We start from the raw sequence: 18,021 nt of genomic DNA, 5'->3' as shown, positions 1-18,021 counted from the left end.
TTCTCCCTGAAGCTTATCTTAAAGGAGAAGGAAAGCTACAGAGGCATTTTAATGCCAATAGATCAGCTGCAATAGTGCAAGCTAGAATGCTATATTTATTCTGTAGAATGGTATTTACCATACCTGAGTAAGAAGCTGTAGAAGCTCTCTGTTTGTTTAGGATAGCAGCTGTCATATTAGCTTGGTGTGACCACTTCCTGCCTGAGTCTCTCCCAGCTCACTTATAGCTCTGGGCTCAGATTACAGTAGAGAAGGGGGGGGGGAAGAGGAGCAAACTGAGCATACCCCCGCCCAGGGCAAGGAGGTTTAAGATGAAGGCAGGAAATCTGATACAGAAGCCCATGTGTACACAATAGAAGGAAAGAAATGCTGTGTTTCTCTTGACAGAGGACTCAGAGCAGCATTACTTTGAGGGTTTACTTCTATATTTAGGTGGACCTTTCTCATAAGGCTTACTTCCTTTAAACCTTTCCTTCTCCTTTAACTGGTTTTAAAGGGAACAGTAACACCAAAAAACACTATTATAGTTCATATAAACAAGCTGCTGAATAGCAATGGCGGAAATTGAAAAAAGGCTATATGGCACAGGATAAATAGTGGATAACAGATAACATTATGTTCTACAGAGCTTATCTGCTATCTGCTGTGTAACCTGAGCCGTTTCTCCTTTGAATGGCCGCCCCCATGGCTACACAGCAGCTCATTTATATAAACAATAGTAGTGTTTCTGAAGCAAACACAGGAGTTTTACTAGTGCAGGGCAACACTGCATTATATTTATATATTACGTTAAAAAAACATTTTTACTGCCCCTAGCCAAGCTGGGCCCCAGCTGACTCTTTAGGAACCACTGACCTAGGTTGTATCCTTCTTAGTAAATTCAGGTTCTTGAATATTTTGCATTATGTATCAGTCTGAAGCTACTGGTTTTTTTTTTTTTAAATAGCTTTCTGCAAATTTCCTTGGCACAAATAAAATACAGTTACTGTATATTGCTGGAGATCACCACAGTTAATAATATATTAAACAAGGAGGTGATGTTGCTGTAGATCAAAGGGAAGTTAGTACAAAGTTATAAAGTCTGTATTCCCTGACCATTCCAAGCTTTGCATTGAAGTTAATTAGGGGTAGTAGATTTATTCAATGAAATGTATTCATAATTGCTTGGGTTTCTTAGTCCCTGTTATTGCTAAATAAAGCTAGTTTTTGAGCTATTGACTTTTCAAAACGTATGTTTTAAAGAATTGGGTTTTGTATTTCTTTTAATTGAAAAAATTAAGTGTGAAATTTGCCTTTGCTGTGGAACTGTAGATTGGATAATGTTCTGTAGATGTGTGAAGCTTGATAAACTAATACCCCTTTAATGTAAAATCAAAGAGTAATGTTTTGAATAACAGAAGATATTCTGGGTTCTATGATCACACAAGAAATAATACATTTTCATCTCTGCACATACGGTATCCCTCCGCTGGCCCTCAGAGTGCATGGGAAATATTAGACAGCATACTATTTATTGTCTCTATTAAGTGATTATTATATAGTGTTTACAAGGTATGTCAAATCACTTTAAAATACAGTCATATGAAAAAGTTTGGGAACCCCTCTCCGCCTGGATAATAATTTACTCCACTTTCAACAAAAAAGATAACAGTGGTATGTTTTTCATTTACCAGGAACATCTGAGTACTGGGATGTTTTCTGAACAAAGACTTTTTTACAAGCAGATTTTTTTAGTAAAGAAAATGTGAAAAGCTGGCTGTGCAAAAATGTGGGTACCCTTGTGAATTTTGCTAAATTTAATTCATGTAACTGCTCAATACTGATTACTGGCAACACCAAATTGGTTGGATTAGTGCGTTAAGCCTTGAACTTCATAGGCAGGTGTGTTCAATCATGAGAAAGGGTATTTAAGGTGGCCAATAGCAAGTTGTGCTTCTGTTTGACTCTCCTCTGAAGAGTGACATCATGGGATCCTCAAAGCAACTCTCAAAAGATCTGAAAACAAAGATTGTTCAGTATCATGGTTTAGGGGAAGGCTACAAAAAGCTATCTCAGAGGTTTAAACTGTCAGTTTAACTGTAAGGAATGTAATCAGGAAATGGAAGGCCACTGGCACAGCTGCTGTAAAACCCAGGTCTGGCAGGCCAAGAAAAATACAGGAGCGGCCGAGGATTCTTAGAATGTTTACAGACAAACCAAAGATCACCTCCAAAGACCTGCAAGAACATCTTGCTGCAGATTGTGTATCTGTACATCATTCTACAATTCAGTGCAATTTGCACAAAGAACATCTTTATGGCAGGGTGATGAGAAAGAAGCCCTTTCTGCACTCACTCCACAAACAGAGTCGCTTGTTGTATGCAAAAGCTCATTTAGACAAGTCACAGTCATTTTGGAACAAAGTGCTTTGGACTGATGAGACAAAAATTTAGTTATTTGCATGGCGGCAGATAACACTGCATTCCTAGAAAAACATCTGCTACCTAAAGTCAAATTTGGTGGAGGTCCATCATGCTGTGGGACTGTGTGGCTAGTTCAGGGACTGGGGCCCTTGTTAAAATCCAGGGTTGGATGAATTCAACCCAATATCAACAAGCAGGGCCGCCATCAGGGGGGGACAGGGGGGACAAGCGTACCGGGCCCGGGCATGAAGGGGGGCCCGGCAGCGCTGCATTTTTTTGAAGATCCGGGCCCCCCTTACGAGCGCCCGAGCCGTACGTCTTGCCTCTTCAGTGCCGAATGCGGAAGTGCCGAAAAGCCGAAGCCGATGCGACGAAAAGACCCGAAGTCACGGAAAAAGCCGAAGTCCCGAAGTCACGAAGCGCCGAAAAGACCCGAAGTCACGAAAACAGCCGAAGCCGGAGTCCTGAAGCAGCGCAAAGACCCGAAGTCACGAAAACAGCCGAAGCCGAAGTCCTGAAGCGGTGAAAAGACCCGAAGTCACGAAAGGAGGCGAAGTTGAAGTACTGAAGCCATGAGTTCAATTCTACTGAACACCAGTTTGTGGTTTTTTTTTTTTTTAATCCCCTGGCCACCAATGTATTATTTTAATATTCTATAGGCCCCTGCCACCAATCTTTTTTTTAAAACTTTTGTTTTTGGGGCCCCAATTTTTTTTTTAACTCGTAAGGGGCCCCTTGCCACCATTGTTTTTTTTTGGGTTTTTTTTTAAAAAAAAAAAATTAATTTTCTTTTTGGTGGCCCCAAATTTTTTTAACTTGTAAGGGGGCCCCTGCCACCAGTTTTTTTTTTTTTTCAAAAAAAAATTATTTTTTTTTTAAATTTTTTTTGGGGCCCCAATTTGTTTTTAACTTGTAAGGGGGCCCCTGCCACCATTTTTTTTTTTTTCAAAAAAAATTTTTTTCTCCAAATTTTTTTTTTGGGGCCCCAATTTGTTTTTAACTTATAAGGGGGCCCCTGCCGCCAATGTTTTGTTTTTTTTCAAAAAAAAATTAATTTTTTTTCAAATTTTTTTTTGGGGCCCCAATTTGTTTTTAACTTATAAGGGGGCCCCTGCCGCCAATGTTTTTTTTTTTTTTCAAAAAAAAATTAATTTTTTTCAAATTTTTTTTTGGGGCCCCAATTTGTTTTTAACTTAGAAGGGGGCCCCTGCCACCAATGTTTGTTTATTTTTTACTTTTTTTTACATTTTTTTTTGTTGGGGCCCCAAGTTTTTTTTAACAGGGGGCCCCTGCCACCAATGTTTTTAAAAAAAAAAAAAATTTTAATTTTTTTTTTTTGGGGCCCCAATTTTTTTTATAAGGGGGCCCTGACCATCAATAGCTTTTTACAACTTGTGTGGGGGGGGGGGTTACTTTTTTAGCGCTGATGTCTGTGTGGTCTTTTAACTGCGATGTGGGCGGGATATGGGGCGGAGCTTGGTCGTCAGTGTGGGCGGGGCCCAGGGGGCCCCAAAAATTTTGTTGTACGGGGCCCCGTGATTTCTAATGGCGGCCCTGTCAACAAGTATCAGTCACAAAGTTGAAGTTACGCAGGGGTTGGATATTCCAACAAGACAATGACCCTAAACACACTTGGAAATCTACAAAGACATTTATGCAGAGGGAGAAGTACAATATTCTGGAATGGCCGTCACAGTCCCCTGACTTGAATATCATGGAAAATCTACGGGATGATTTGAAGCAGGCTGTCCATGCTCAGCAGCCATCAAATTTAACTGAACTGGAGAGATATTGTATGGATGATTTTAAAAGACCAGTAACACCAAAAACTGTTAAGTGTTTTAAAGTCATGAAAATATAATGTACTGTTGCCCTGCACTGGTAAAACTGATCAGTTTGCTTCAGAAACACTACTATAGTTCATATAAACAAGCTGCTGTGGAGCAATGGCAGAAATTGAAAAACTGCTATATGGCACAGGTTAACTAATGGATAACAGATAACACCATTAGACAGACAGAGTTTATCTGCTATCTGCTGTGTAACCTGAGCCTTTTCTCCTTTGAATGGCTGCCCCCATTGCTACACAGCAGCTTATTTATATAAACAATAGTAGTGTTTCTTAAACAAACACAGCAGTTTTACTACCAGTGCAGGGCAACACTGCATTATATTTTCATTACTTTAAAACACTTTGAATTTTTGACATTACTGTTCCTTTAATGCTGCATTGTCACTTGGAAACACACTGATACAGCAGCATTTCTCCTCTAAGCACCTAGAATTATGATCACTTTTCTCCCTTTTTTTGTCACTGAAGGGAAACAATTCTGAAGAAATTGCATTTTAGATTTTGAAATATATTGTTGCAATAGATATAAATTAATTTTTTACCTGTCTTGAGTAGGAGTTTAACAATCCTGAAATTGGAATGTGAGACGCTGTAGTGCATGGCAGTGTTCCCATTCTCATCAGACATATTGACCACCATTTGTAATAACTGGGGACAGATCGAGCTGAATTCTTCCAGATAAACTGCCACAAGATCAGAGCTGGATGTTTTCTGGCTGGAAACTCTGAACCATTCTTGGCAGACCGTGTACAAGGTTTGTCTCTGCAACAGCAATGATAGTTTATTATTATAGTCCAGCTCTTATGTCCAGTCCTTCCCATAGAGAATGTAAGTCTATATTCAACCACAAATAAATTGTATCGCTGCAGCAAAATGTTCTGACAGTTTAATATAAATCATTGATTTAGTTTAAATGTGTAATGCAATGCTGTTTTGAATATCAAATCCCTGGTGGAGTTAGAGCCGTGGAAGGAATGTGGTATTCAGGGGCCGATTCACTAAGGGTCGAATATCGAGGGTTAATTAACCCTCGATATTCGACTAGGAATTAAAATCCTTCGAATATCGAAGTTGAAGGATTTAGTGCAGATAGTTCGATCGAAGGATAATTCCTTCGATCGAACGATAAAATCCTTTGAATCGAATGATTCGAAGGATTTTAATCCAACGATTGAAGGAATATCCTTCGATCAAAAAAAGTTAGCCAAGCCTATGGGGACCATCCCCATAGGCTAACATTGACTTTGGTAGCTTTTAGATGGCGAACTAGGGGGGTCAAAGTTTTTTTAAAGAGACAGTACTTCGACTATCGAATGGTCGAATAGTCGAACGATTTTTACTTCGAATCCTTCGATTCGTAGTCGAAGGTCGAAGTAGCCCATTCGATGGTCGAAGTAGCCCAAAAAAAAAATTCGAAGTTTTTTACCTTCAAATCCTTCACTCGAAGTTAGTGAATCGGCCCCTTAGAGTTACAGAAGAGCACAAAAGGATAGGCGGGGGACTTCCGGCAATAGGTACTTCTAAGCATCATTTCTGTAGCAGTTTTACATGTTAAAAAAATGTCTTCAATAAATTTAACTCCAGGAAATGTATTTAGTCAATAAAATGTCTATGTTGTAACAGATAACAATAAGGTTCATTGCAATGAGATTCTTAAAAACAAGGGGTATTCACTGTGCAACAGCCAGTGTCATGTCCTAAATAGAATTCTCACACATCTGCACTGACTGTCATTTTTACAATTTATTTTGCAGAACAGCAGGTATTTCAGTCTCATTAACTAGTCACATTAGGTGGTCAAATGCATAAGCACAACTGCAAAAAAATGTATCTGTGCTTTTTGTGGCTCCTGCTGCTTGATAGGAATAAAAAGCAGAATTTTACAGCACTAAACTGCCAAGCAGGATTGTAAGTGATCGACAAGGCGGCAGCTTAAATCTTGATGGAATTTTGCCACCATCTTTATCGTCACGGCTTAATTGAAACATTTAAATTAGTATACAAATGAGTCAATATAGGTCAACAGAACTGTATTTATATCAATACAAACATTTGAAACGTATGTGATATATATTTTCTCTTCAAATCTGAATTCACTAGCTTGTCCTTTAATGCATTGATATAATGAAAAAAACAGCTCTGTGGTGTGAACACTATTAATAGGAACACTCCCTGCGAGATCTTGCATCTAACTGTGTTACCCACGTCAGCAAGGAAAAAGGTTAAAATTGCTTCTCACATTTGCTTGTTAATTTATCATTGCAAAGGCTCATTAATGGCAGAAATCATTTTCTGTTATGAAATATTTGTCAAGTTTTTCAAAACTTTGCTAATTTTCACTTTATGTAAGTCTTACTTATAACATAAACCAGATTCATTTCTGCAGTATATTATTATGGAAACTTTGGAAATGCAGATAAATGACTTGAAAGCCCTATAAAATAAAAATAGTAATATTTCCTAAAAGTCTTGAATTGGCTATACACAGTCAGATATGTTCATTTTGCAGATCCAGGCCCAATTTGACAATCCACATTCTGGGCTAGATTGGGCTGATCCAATACACCTTTGGGGCCTATGGAGATCCATAGGACAACCACCACGTCAATGTACCGATGCAATCCTCATCCAATAGGATCTTCACGTTGGCTGGTGGTGGGCCCCATACACGGGCAGATGCTCAGTTTGAAGGGGCCGAATTAGCAGCTTGAATTGACCAATGTAGGGCCACCTTTAGACATAGCAACAGGACAAATATAGAACATTTATATAGAAATATGGAAAGAACAGTACTTTACCAGTTGGTTGTCTGTTGTTCCTTGAAGCTCTGCAAGATGATTAGACAGTTTTTGGCATTCACCACGAAAGGCATCACTCACTGCATATCTGTATAATAAAACATATAGGCTTTTCTTTAATCTTATCATATATGTAAATGTATAAGTCATTTATATTTAGTATTTTGGTGGTAGAAAGAGCAAGTAGCCTGACCCTTCAGCATGACACCAAAGAGCTTTATAAACATAGACAGCCATTATTCCTTATTTAGTTCTAATGGCAGGAACAGCTCATAACTAATTATAAAATTGGCAGTTATATGCAAAGCAGAAGTCAAGGACAAGTATCTGAAATATATCACAGTCTCAATACCATAGCTGAAAATCTGATTTGCTTTCTGGTCAGTTAAATGTGGCATGCTTTCATGGTAAGGGCACTGTTACAGTATAAAGTAAAGGTATAGGATCTGTTATCCTGAAACCTATTATCCAGAAAGCTCCGAATTACAGGAAGGCCACCTCCCATAGACTTCATTTTAATCAAATAGTTCCGATTTTTAAAAAAAGATTTTTTTTCTCTGTAATAATTAAACAGTACCTTGTACTTGATCCCGACTAAGATATAATTAATCCTTATAAGAGGAAAAGCAATCCTATTGAGTTTAATAAATATTTAAATTACTTTTTAGTAGAATTAGGGGCAGATTTATTAAGGTTCAAAGTGAAATTAGAATGTTTGCGGTTTTTTATGGCCAAAACTGTCAAATTCGACTAGGGAATTATTAGTTTTTTTAAATTCATATTCGATTTTTAAAGTTTATCAAACACTGGCCCTTTAAGAACTCAAATTCGACTATTCGCCACCTTAAACCTGTGAATTGCTGTTTTAGCCTATGGAAGATGCTCGGAGATCAAATTGGAGTTGTTTGCAGCCTTCCTGACGTTCAAGGTTTTTTTCTGAGAAAAAACTCAAATCAAGTTTTTAAAATTTAAATCTAATTCGATTTGATTTTGCGGGTCGATCCTATTCACCCGACTTTGAAAAATTCTATTTTTTTAATACATTTCGAGTTCATGGGAGTTTATGGGTGTTTTAAATAATTCACCTGAACTCAAAATGAAACCCTTGATAAATCTGCCAAAAAGATTCCTTATCCAGAAAACCTCAGGTCCCCAGCATTCTGGATAACAGGGCCCATGGCTTCACCAACTTAAAGGGTGTCAAGTCCTTGAAAAATGTGGATATTTTACTGCTAAGTATTAGGGGCAGATTTACTAAGGGTCGAATATCGAGGGTTAATTAACCCTCGATATTCGACTAGGAACTAAAATCGTTCGACTTCGAATATCGAAGTCGAACGATTTAGCGCTAATCCTACGATCGAAGGATTATTCGTTCGTTCGAACGATTAAATCCTTCGAATCGAACGATTCGAAGGATTTTAATACAACGATCGAAGGAATATCCTTCGATCAAAAAAATGCAGGCAAGCCTATGGGGACCTTCCCCATAGGCTAACATTGACTTCGGTAGCTTTTAGCTGCCGAAGTAGGGGGTCGAAGTTTTTCTTAAAGAGACAGTACTTCGATTATCGAATGGTCGAATAGTCGAACGATTTTTTGTTCGAATCGTTCGATTCGAAGTCGAAGTAGTAGTCGAAGGTCGAAGTAGCCCATTCGATGGTCGAAGTAGCCAAAAAAACACTTTGAAATTCGAAGTTTTTTTAATTCGAATCCTTCACTCGAGCTTTGTAAATGTGCCCCACTGTGTACAATTGATATTATAATAATAAGGCAATTAACACTTTCCCATCTCAAATACATATTGATACACCATGCTGGAGCATTGTGCTACTATTATAATGTCCGAGAAAAACAGAATTGTATTATTGCAGGTGCGTGTAGCCGTCTGTTCAGGGATGTGGAACAGTGGTACATCCCAGGTATCTGGTAGACTGGAACAGATTTTATCCTAGAGTCTGTCTGTGCTTTGTACAATCTTCCTGATCTCACTGCTCCAAACCATCCTCAAACAAAATGCTTCCAGCTCAGTGCTTTGCTTTTCACAAAGATACATGTTGTGTATATCAATCCTTTGCAGTAGGAGATTATTACATTCAGGGAAGCCCCTTGATTTTATACAGCTCTTTGGAATACTTGAAACAAATGAATTTGTGGAACACTGCTAGTATATTGGTTAATAACATGTTTTTTAAATCTCCAGTGTCTGAAATAACAGAACATATACCAATGTTGTTAATGCTGTAAGTCTATGCAAGTTCTCCTAGCCCTGACAACGTGATCCAAAAAAAAAACACATCTGGAAACAATTATGGAAAACACAGTGTGTGTTTAAAATATGCAACTTCAGGGACAGAGAGACCAAAGCATAACAACAAAGCTGACATTCAGGGAGACATTACAATACCTCAATATACTTAGGTTTATACATGTCTATAAGTGTCTGATCATCACTATATATATATGTATATATATATATATATATATATATATATATATATATATATATATATATATATATATATATGTATATATATATATATATATATATGTATATATATATATATATATATATGTATATATATATATATATATATATGTATATATATATATATATATATATATATATATATATATATATATATATATATATATATATATATCTTTTTCTTTAAAGGGAAAAGTCCATAGATCCAAACGGTAAAATTATTATGTGGCTTAAAGATTTTATAAGGTCTATAATTTATAAAATTGTCTGCAGTCTTTTCTGGAAAAATATTCAATGCACATGTATTTGTTCTTTATCTTTGTATATATTTTATATCCCTTCTCTTACTAAGTATTTAATTTTTTCTCTGTATTGGAATATTGTCTTTATGTTATTTTGTACTGTATATGTCTTTACTGTTGTCTCCTGGTGCAGTAAACTGTCAAAAGCATTGGTAAAGGAAGCCTGCTAAGACAAGATGATGTACTGTGCAGTGCTATGCAGTTCAATACTCAGAACATCTTGGTATCTTTAGAGGTGCTGTATCTGTATTTTATAACCGACAGGTGACCATTGTTATCACTAATACAAAATCAACCCATTTTTATTATAGGACTGCAAATAAATTGGCCGAAAGTGGTCAGAATGGAAAACTATGTGCAGTGCTGTATTACAGTACATCAAAAAGGAGGTGTTAGTATGTAAGACTGGGCATCAAGTGAAAGATTTGGGGAGACACTTTCATATCTGTTTGTTTAAACTTGAAACAACTGACTTTTATAACTTGTACCTTTGTGCTACAAGCTGGGAAGATGCCACTAGTGGCTCAGGATCTTCTTGGGCAGTTTCCTTCTCCTCTGACACTGGCAGTAATACATTCTCTATTTGAACTCCATTCTTTCCTGTGTCACAGTATTCTTCAGAAGAGCTTGAATCCTCACTGGAAGTTGTTTCATAACTATACAGATTAGATAACATTTAACTGAAATTAATAAGGGGTTACTAGGTATTGTCAACACATCACAATTCTATTATCCCAGCTACCCAGATAGTAGAGGGTGTTTGAGTCTTTCACAAATATATTTTCATTTTGTTTTGTTTTTTCTTTTTGAGATATACTGTAAATTGTTTCTCTATATGCCACCTGATACAAACAACTTTTCTTGCTGCAAATCACTCAGCTTTGCTGTCAGTTATTCATAATTCAAGCAGCTTCATAGAGGTAATTCTTTCTTCCTTGCATGCCATTTTTGAAAGAAATCCCAATTTCCACGTATAGGATAAAACTTTAGAATACTATGTCAAAGGGAGATCTACTGGATATTTTTCTGGATACTCTATTCCCCTAAGGGCCTTAAAGATTATTAGAGATCCAATACTAATTAGATTTGCATTTGTGCTGGAAGCCAAAATATTAGATAAGTATGTATACTAATTTGTTTTAAAAAACAAAACTATGTGTAGAAAACCAATCATGGAATCATGATTCTTCTGCAGCAAAGTAAGTTCTTCCCAGGAGCTTAAAATGGTAGTTCACATATGCATCATATTTAGTATACGGCACTCATGGACCTTGATCTTTTTTTTTTTAACTCAACTATGTAACTATGATATGTGTCATAATATGATGACGCCCTATTGTGTTTTACAGTGTTTTATATACTTAAAAAATAATATTTAGTATAGCCACATACAATATGTGTAGAGTGATAAGGATGGATAATGGTGAAGTGGAGGGTGGTGCTAATTGAAGCCCTTACCTTGGTTGTCAAAGCTCATTAACCTGGCTCTGTAATTAATAACATTTAGTATATAGTGCTGCAAAACAGGAATGCTTGGGACCTGGGGCTTTCCTGTAAGGGGTCTTGCTATAGATTACTGTAGAACAGGCACATCAGAAGAAAACAAGATAAGTATATCATTCAAGTATGAAATATTTTAGGCTCCTTTGTATCCTAATTTTTCACCATTGTTTCTTACTGCTCTCATTTCCTTTGTAGTGATATACAGTGTTGCTCCACTTTAGTCTAATTAGAGGAGTGAACATCAATAATTATTCCCTGTGCATGATTTTTTTATCCAATGTGTGTGAATCAAGAATTCTCAATAGTGATGGGCGAATTTGCGCCGTTTCGCTTCGCCGACAAATTCGCGAATTTCCCGCGAAATGGCGAAAAATTCGCGAAATGGCGCCGTGAATTTTCGCGGGCGTTTCGCGAATTTATTCGCTGTCGGCGAAACGCGCAAATTCGCGCATGGCGAATAAATTCGCCCATCACTAATTCTCAAGAACAAATTCTCAAGAACAACAGACCTTCCACTAAACAGAAATCATTCATCAGCGGTGACAGAGATGGCCAGCTTGAGTATATAATATATGGACGGACAATGCTGTTTTGTTATAAGGGAAAGCCATTTTACAAAGCTTTATGCATAAAACATCTCAGTGTTCTTAATATTATTAATTTGAGTCCAAGGATCTATTGTTCTGTATCCTAACATGAGACAGGGGTGTCCGCTCTCGCCTCTGCTCTTTGCGCTGGCCATAGAGCCAATAGCCATTAGAATTCGGAATAACCCTAATATTGAGGGACTTAAATTACAGAGGCTGGAAGAGAAAATTTCGCTTTATGCGGATGACATGCTGGTGTACCTGGCCAACGCAAAAAATTTCCTCTCAGTACTGTTGCAAGAAATTGCTGCGTTCGGAACTCTTTCAGGTCTCATGGTCCATTGGCGGAAGTCAATTGTATTCCCGATAGATTCGGGCGTCCAAAGAGACCAAGACACGCAACTTCAATGGGTCTCCTCATTCACTTACTTGGGGATCAGAATCCACAATGACCCTAAGAAATATGTAGAACTGAACTTAGCTCCTGTCAGGGAACCGGGAGTTCCCTCTGGGGGAGTAGTCCGGATCTAGGAGGAAGCCCCTCAGGAGGGATCAGGATCGCGGTATCCAGGGATTCGGCAGAAGGGGTAATGGAGTTCAGGCAACAGGTCACAAGGCAGGCAGAATACAAACAGAGTCCAAAGTCCAGGCAGGGGGTAAATAACAAGAGATCAATCAGGAATATCCACAGGGATAACAGGAATAGGAGCAGGAAACCCAGGAATCTTCTCAGGAACGAGATCCTATTTTCGGGCGCCATCTTGGCGCCTCAGGCGTCCTTTTAAAGGGTTTTTTTGGCGCCCTTGCGTCGGCGTCAGCACGTCTGCGACCGACGCGCTGCGCCTGCGTCCGTCGCGCCGTTGTGACGTCTTCGCGCCTGCGCACTTGCGCGCAGGCGTCTCTGCGCCGGCGCCGCTACCCACGTGGCGGCCATGGGCGCCGCCATTTTGGGAGCGGCGTCGGAAGTGGAAGCTGCGCCGCCCGGAGCTCCTGGTCCTGCTCCGGGCGGCGATCGTGACAGTACCCCCCCCTCACGGGGGGCCTCAGGACCACCGGGACAAGGCTTCTGGGGAAACTTGGCGTGAAAATCCCTCACCAGACGTGGAGCGTGAACATCACGGTGTCCTTCCCAGGAGCATTCTTCAGGGCCAAAGCCCCTCCACTGAATGAGGTACTGAAGGGACCCTCTGGAGATCCTGGAGTCTAGGATTTTCTCCACCTCGTACTCGAGTTGACCCTCCACAGAGATGGCAGGAGGAGGAGATTGACCGCCAGAGAACCGGTTGGTGATGGCGGGTTTCACCAGAGACACGTGGAACACGTTGGGGATTCTCATCTCTGGTGGAAGCTGGAGTCTGACAGCCACAGGGTTGATTATCTCCAAGATGGGAAATGGACCCACGAATTTTGGACCCAACTTGGGAGATGGTATCTTCAACCGGATATTCCTGGAAGAGAGCCAGACATTATCACCCACCTTGTAGGGAGGAGAGGATCTTCGACGACGATCCGCGAAAGTCTTATGAACAAGAGCGCTCTTCTCTAGGTTCAACTTGGTAGCAGCCCAAATAGCAGACATATGGGCTGCGGAATCGTCAGCAGCCGGGACGTCAGATAGTACAAAGTCTTGGGGAAAAGCTTGAGGATGCTGACCATACACCGACATGAACGGAGACCTTCCTGTAGAGGAATGACAAGCATTATTATGAGCGAATTCCGCCCATGGGAGGAGATCAGACCAGTCATCCTGGCAGAGGGATACGTGGTTCCTCAGGAACTGTTCCAGGGCTTGGTTGACACGTTCAGCTGCCCCATTCGTCTGCGGATGGTATGCAGATGAAAACTGAAGAACAATTCCCAGGTCTTTGCATAGGGAACGCCAGAATTTGGCAGTAAACTGGGTGCCTCTATCGGAGACGATCTCCACCGGGAAACCATGCAGGCGGAAGATGTACTGGATAAATAGCTGGGACAACTCCACCGCAGAGGGCAACTTCTTCAGAGGGATGAAATGGGCCATTTTGGAGAATCGATCAATGACAACCCAGATCACAGTGTTCCCACAAGAGGGAGGAAGTTCGAAAATGAAGTCCAGGGACAGGTGGGTCCAGGGACGGGAAGGAACCGGCAAAGGCTGTAGTAACCCACTGGGGCGGGAATGGCTTGACTTAGATGTGGCACAAACATTACAAGCAGCAACAAAGTCCTTCACATCTTTGCGGATATCAGGCCACCAGACCAGGCGTCGTAAGAGTTCAAGAGTCTTAGCTGGGCCAGGGTGTCCGGCTTGCCTGGAGCAATGGGTCTGTTGCAGGATAGGCAGACGCAGCTCAGGAGGAACAAATGCCATTCCAATGGGAGTATCTGAAGGAGCAGAAGACTGACCAGCCAGGATTTGGTCGGCAAACTGTGGATACAGGGAGGCAATAATCTTGACTGGAGGGATGATTGGCTCTTGTCTCTCAGGAGAGCGGTCCACCGGAGTGAAGCTACGAGACAAGGCATCGGCCTTCTGATTCTTGGAGCCTGGGCGATAAGTCAAGATAAAATTAAATCGAGAGAAGAAGAGAGCCCACCTTGCTTGTCTGGGGTTTAGCCTCTTGAGGGACTGGATGAACTCGAGATTCTTATGATCGGTGTAAATCTGAACAGGAATCAGAGAACCCTCCAGGAGGTGACGCCACTCTTCAAGGGCAAGTTTAACAGCCAAGAGTTCTCGGTTCCCGACATCGTAGTTCTGCTCTGCGGACGAGAACTTCTTGGAGAAAAAAGCACAGGGATGCAACTTCCCATCAGCGGGGTGTCTCTGAGACAGGATGGCTCCGGCTCCGACTTCAGAAGCATCAACTTCGATGCAGAAGGGTAGTTCGGGATTGGGGTGTCGGAGGACAGAAGCGGATGTGAAGGCCTCTTTCAAGGACTGAAAAGCTTCAATGGCAGATGGAGGCCACAAGCTGGGTTTACCCCCTTTCCGGATGAGGGCCAGGATAGGTGCAATGCGGGAAGAGAACCCCCGGATGAACTGCCGATAGTAGTTAGCAAATCCGATAAATCTCTGGATTGCCTTGGTACTCAACGGGAGAGGCCACTCCTGGATGGCAGACACTTTCACGGGGTCCATCTCAAATCCCTCAGGAGAGATAATGTATCCTAGGAAGGGGATCTTGGACACCTCGAAGACGCACTTCTCCAACTTGGCGAAGAGAGAGTTCTTCCTCAGACGAGAGAGTACCTCCTTCACCTGGGAGCGATGGCTTTCTAGGTCTTTAGAAAAGATCAGGATGTCGTCCAGGTATACGACTACGAACCTTCCTAGGAGATCCCGGAACACATCGTTAACAAACTCCTGGAAGACGGCAGGGGCATTGCAAAGGCCGAAGGGCATAACGAGATATTCATAGTGCCCGTCACGAGTGTTGAAAGCTGTCTTCCATTCATCACCCTCACGGATGCGAATGAGGTTGTACGCCCCCCGGAGATCCAACTTAGAGAATATCTTCGCCCCCTTCAGCTGGTCGAAGAGCTCTACGATCAACGGCAGAGGGTACCTGTTTTTTACAGTGATTTTATTCAGGCCCCGGTAATCTATACATGGCCGAAGGCCTCCGTCCTTCTTCTCCACGAAGAAGAACCCAGCCCCTGCAGGAGAGGTAGAAGGGCGGATAAACCCCCGCTGGAGATTTTCTTGGATGTATTCCTTCATTGCGGTAGTCTCAGCAGGAGAGAGAGGGTAAGTGCGGCCTCTGGGGGGCATGGCTCCTGGCAGGAGTTCGACAGGACAGTCGTAGGAGCGATGTGGAGGAAGGAATTCCGCAGACTTCTTACAAAACACATCGAAGAAATCTTTATAACAGGAGGGAAGAGACTTTAACTCGGTTGAGGAGATAGTTACCTTCTTGAGGGGTTTAGCAGGAAGGCAATGCTGTAGGCAGAATGGGCTCCAACAAGAAACCTGCCCTGTGGACCAGTCTATGATGGGATTGTGCAGGCGCAGCCAGGGGAGACCCAAAACAACTGGAACAGCGGGACAAGAGATAATAAGAAACAAAAGTCTCTCTTTATGCAGGGTCCCAACCTGCACAAGTAGTTCGCCAGTGGTCATCGTGATTACAGACTCCAGGGGTTTATCATCTATGGCGACGATCCTCATGGGAGAAGGCAAAGGAAATAAGGGAATTCCCATGTACTTAGCAAAGAGAGCGTCCATGAAGTTACCCCCGGCTCCGGAGTCGATGAAAGCATTCCCGAGGATGGTCTTTTCAGTCAGACGAATCTGGAAGGGAAGGAGAAACCTGTGTGAGTTTCCTTGGGTCTTCCCCTGAGACCTATCTCGAGACTTTTGAGTAGTGCCCCCTACATGAGTTAACATAGACATACCTCGGGGTACAAAACTCTTAGCCTTTGCAGGACAGGCATTGGCGAAGTGGGAATGTCCGCCACAATACAGACACAGGCCTGACATCCGTCTGCGGAGTCTCTCTTGTTCAGTGAGGCGAGTTCTTCCCACTTGCATGGGTTCCTCCTGGAGAGAAATGGATGCTTGGGCAGGTGAGGTGACAGGAGCCTGCAGGAGAGGCCTCTTGAAGCGGGGTGCCAACATGGGTTGAAACTTCCTGACACGATCCCTCAGGGTTTGATGCTCTCTCAGAAGAGTGTCCACCTTGACAGCCAAGGCGATGAGGTCCTCAACTTGCGTGGGTAATTCACGGGAGACCAGGTCATCTTTGATGCGGAGGGAGAGACCATTATAAAATGCAGTATGGTATGCGTCGTTGTTCCAACGAGTCTCAGCAGCAAGTGTACGGAATTCAATAGCATACTCCGCTACACTGCGACTCCCTTGGCGGATTTGGAACAGACGGGAAGCAGCGGATGTCACCCGGCCGGGAGCATCGAAGACGATCCGAAATTCTTTGAGAAATGCTTCTGCGTCATCCATTAGTGGGGATTGCTTCTCCCAGTGTGGAGATGCCCACTCGAGAGCTTTCCCTGCCAGACGAGTAATCACAAACCCCACCTTGGCACGTTCAGAGTCAAATTCAGTGGGGTGTAGGGCAAATCGAATCTGGCACTGATTCACGAATCCTCGACAGGCTTGAGGATCGCCATCATAGAGAGGCGGAGCAGGAGTATGTGGACCAGAAGTGGAGGACTGGGTAGCCATGGCAGCAGCCGCTTGCGGAGGAGGTGCCGGCAGGGGGGTCGCTGGAGTCAACAAGGAGAGCTTTTCCAGGATCGCTTCCAGCGTGTGTCCCACGTAATTCTGCCGGGCTTCATACGCCTCCATGCGGGAATGCAGGCCCCGAAAAGCCCTGCCGAAATCTGGCTGAGCTTCCTCAGTGGAATCCATGGCCCGAAAATAATGTCAGGGAACCGGGAGTTCCCTCTGGGGGAGTAGTCCGGATCTAGGAGGAAGCCCCTCAGGAGGGATCAGGATCGCGGTATCCAGGGATTCGGCAGAAGGGGTAATGGAGTTCAGGCAACAGGTCACAAGGCAGGCAGAATACAAACAGAGTCCAAAGTCCAGGCAGGGGGTAAATAACAAGAGATCAATCAGGAATATCCACAGGGATAACAGGAATAGGAGCAGGAAACCCAGGAATCTTCTCAGCAACGAGATCCTATTTTCGGGCGCCATCTTGGCGCCTCAGGCGTCCTTTTAAAGGGGTTTTTTGGCGCCCTTGCGTCGGCGTCAGCACGTCTGCGACCGACGCGCTGCGCCTGCGTCCGTCGCGCCGTTGTGACGTCTTCGCGCCTGCGCACTTGCGCGCAGGCGTCTCTGCGCCGGCGCCGCTACCCACGTGGCGGCCATGGGCGCCGCCATTTTGGGAGCGGCGTCAGAAAGTGGAAGCTGCGCCGCCCGGAGCTCCTGGTCCTGCTCGGGGCGGCGATCGTGACAGTTCCGATAATTATATCCCTGAAAACTAAATTACAGCATTGGGCTAATTTACCCTTATTCCTCCCAGGTCGGGTCAATATCCTTAAAATAATATTCCTCCCAAAGTTCCTTTATGCGTTCCACAATGCACCAATTACACTCCCGAAAGCATGGTTTAAGCAGCCTGAGGCATGTATCAGGGACGTTATTT

The 18,021-nt window shown here is 42.4% G+C and overlaps 1 protein-coding gene across 2 annotated transcripts in view; it reads right to left on the bottom strand.

The window, feature by feature from the left end:
* The window catches only part of kank4.L (KN motif and ankyrin repeat domains 4 L homeolog), a 78,862-nt gene that overhangs the window by 9,253 nt on the left and 51,588 nt on the right, over positions 1-18,021 (bottom strand). For both annotated transcript variants that reach the window (XM_018258256.2, XM_041590396.1), the window contains exons 5-7: positions 10,331-10,498; positions 7,053-7,140; positions 4,797-5,016 (exon numbers count right to left, since the gene is read on the bottom strand). In XM_018258256.2, the coding sequence (XP_018113745.1) occupies positions 4,797-5,016; positions 7,053-7,140; positions 10,331-10,498 (476 nt within the window). The remainder of the gene's footprint in view (positions 1-4,796; positions 5,017-7,052; positions 7,141-10,330; positions 10,499-18,021) is intronic.

Source organism: Xenopus laevis, chromosome 4L (assembly GCF_017654675.1).
Source record: "Xenopus laevis strain J_2021 chromosome 4L, Xenopus_laevis_v10.1, whole genome shotgun sequence".
In the NCBI taxonomy this organism is placed as follows: Eukaryota; Metazoa; Chordata; class Amphibia; order Anura; family Pipidae; genus Xenopus; species Xenopus laevis.
The sequence above is the reverse complement of the archived record's forward strand: the minus strand, read 5'-3'. Positions and strand labels throughout refer to the sequence as shown.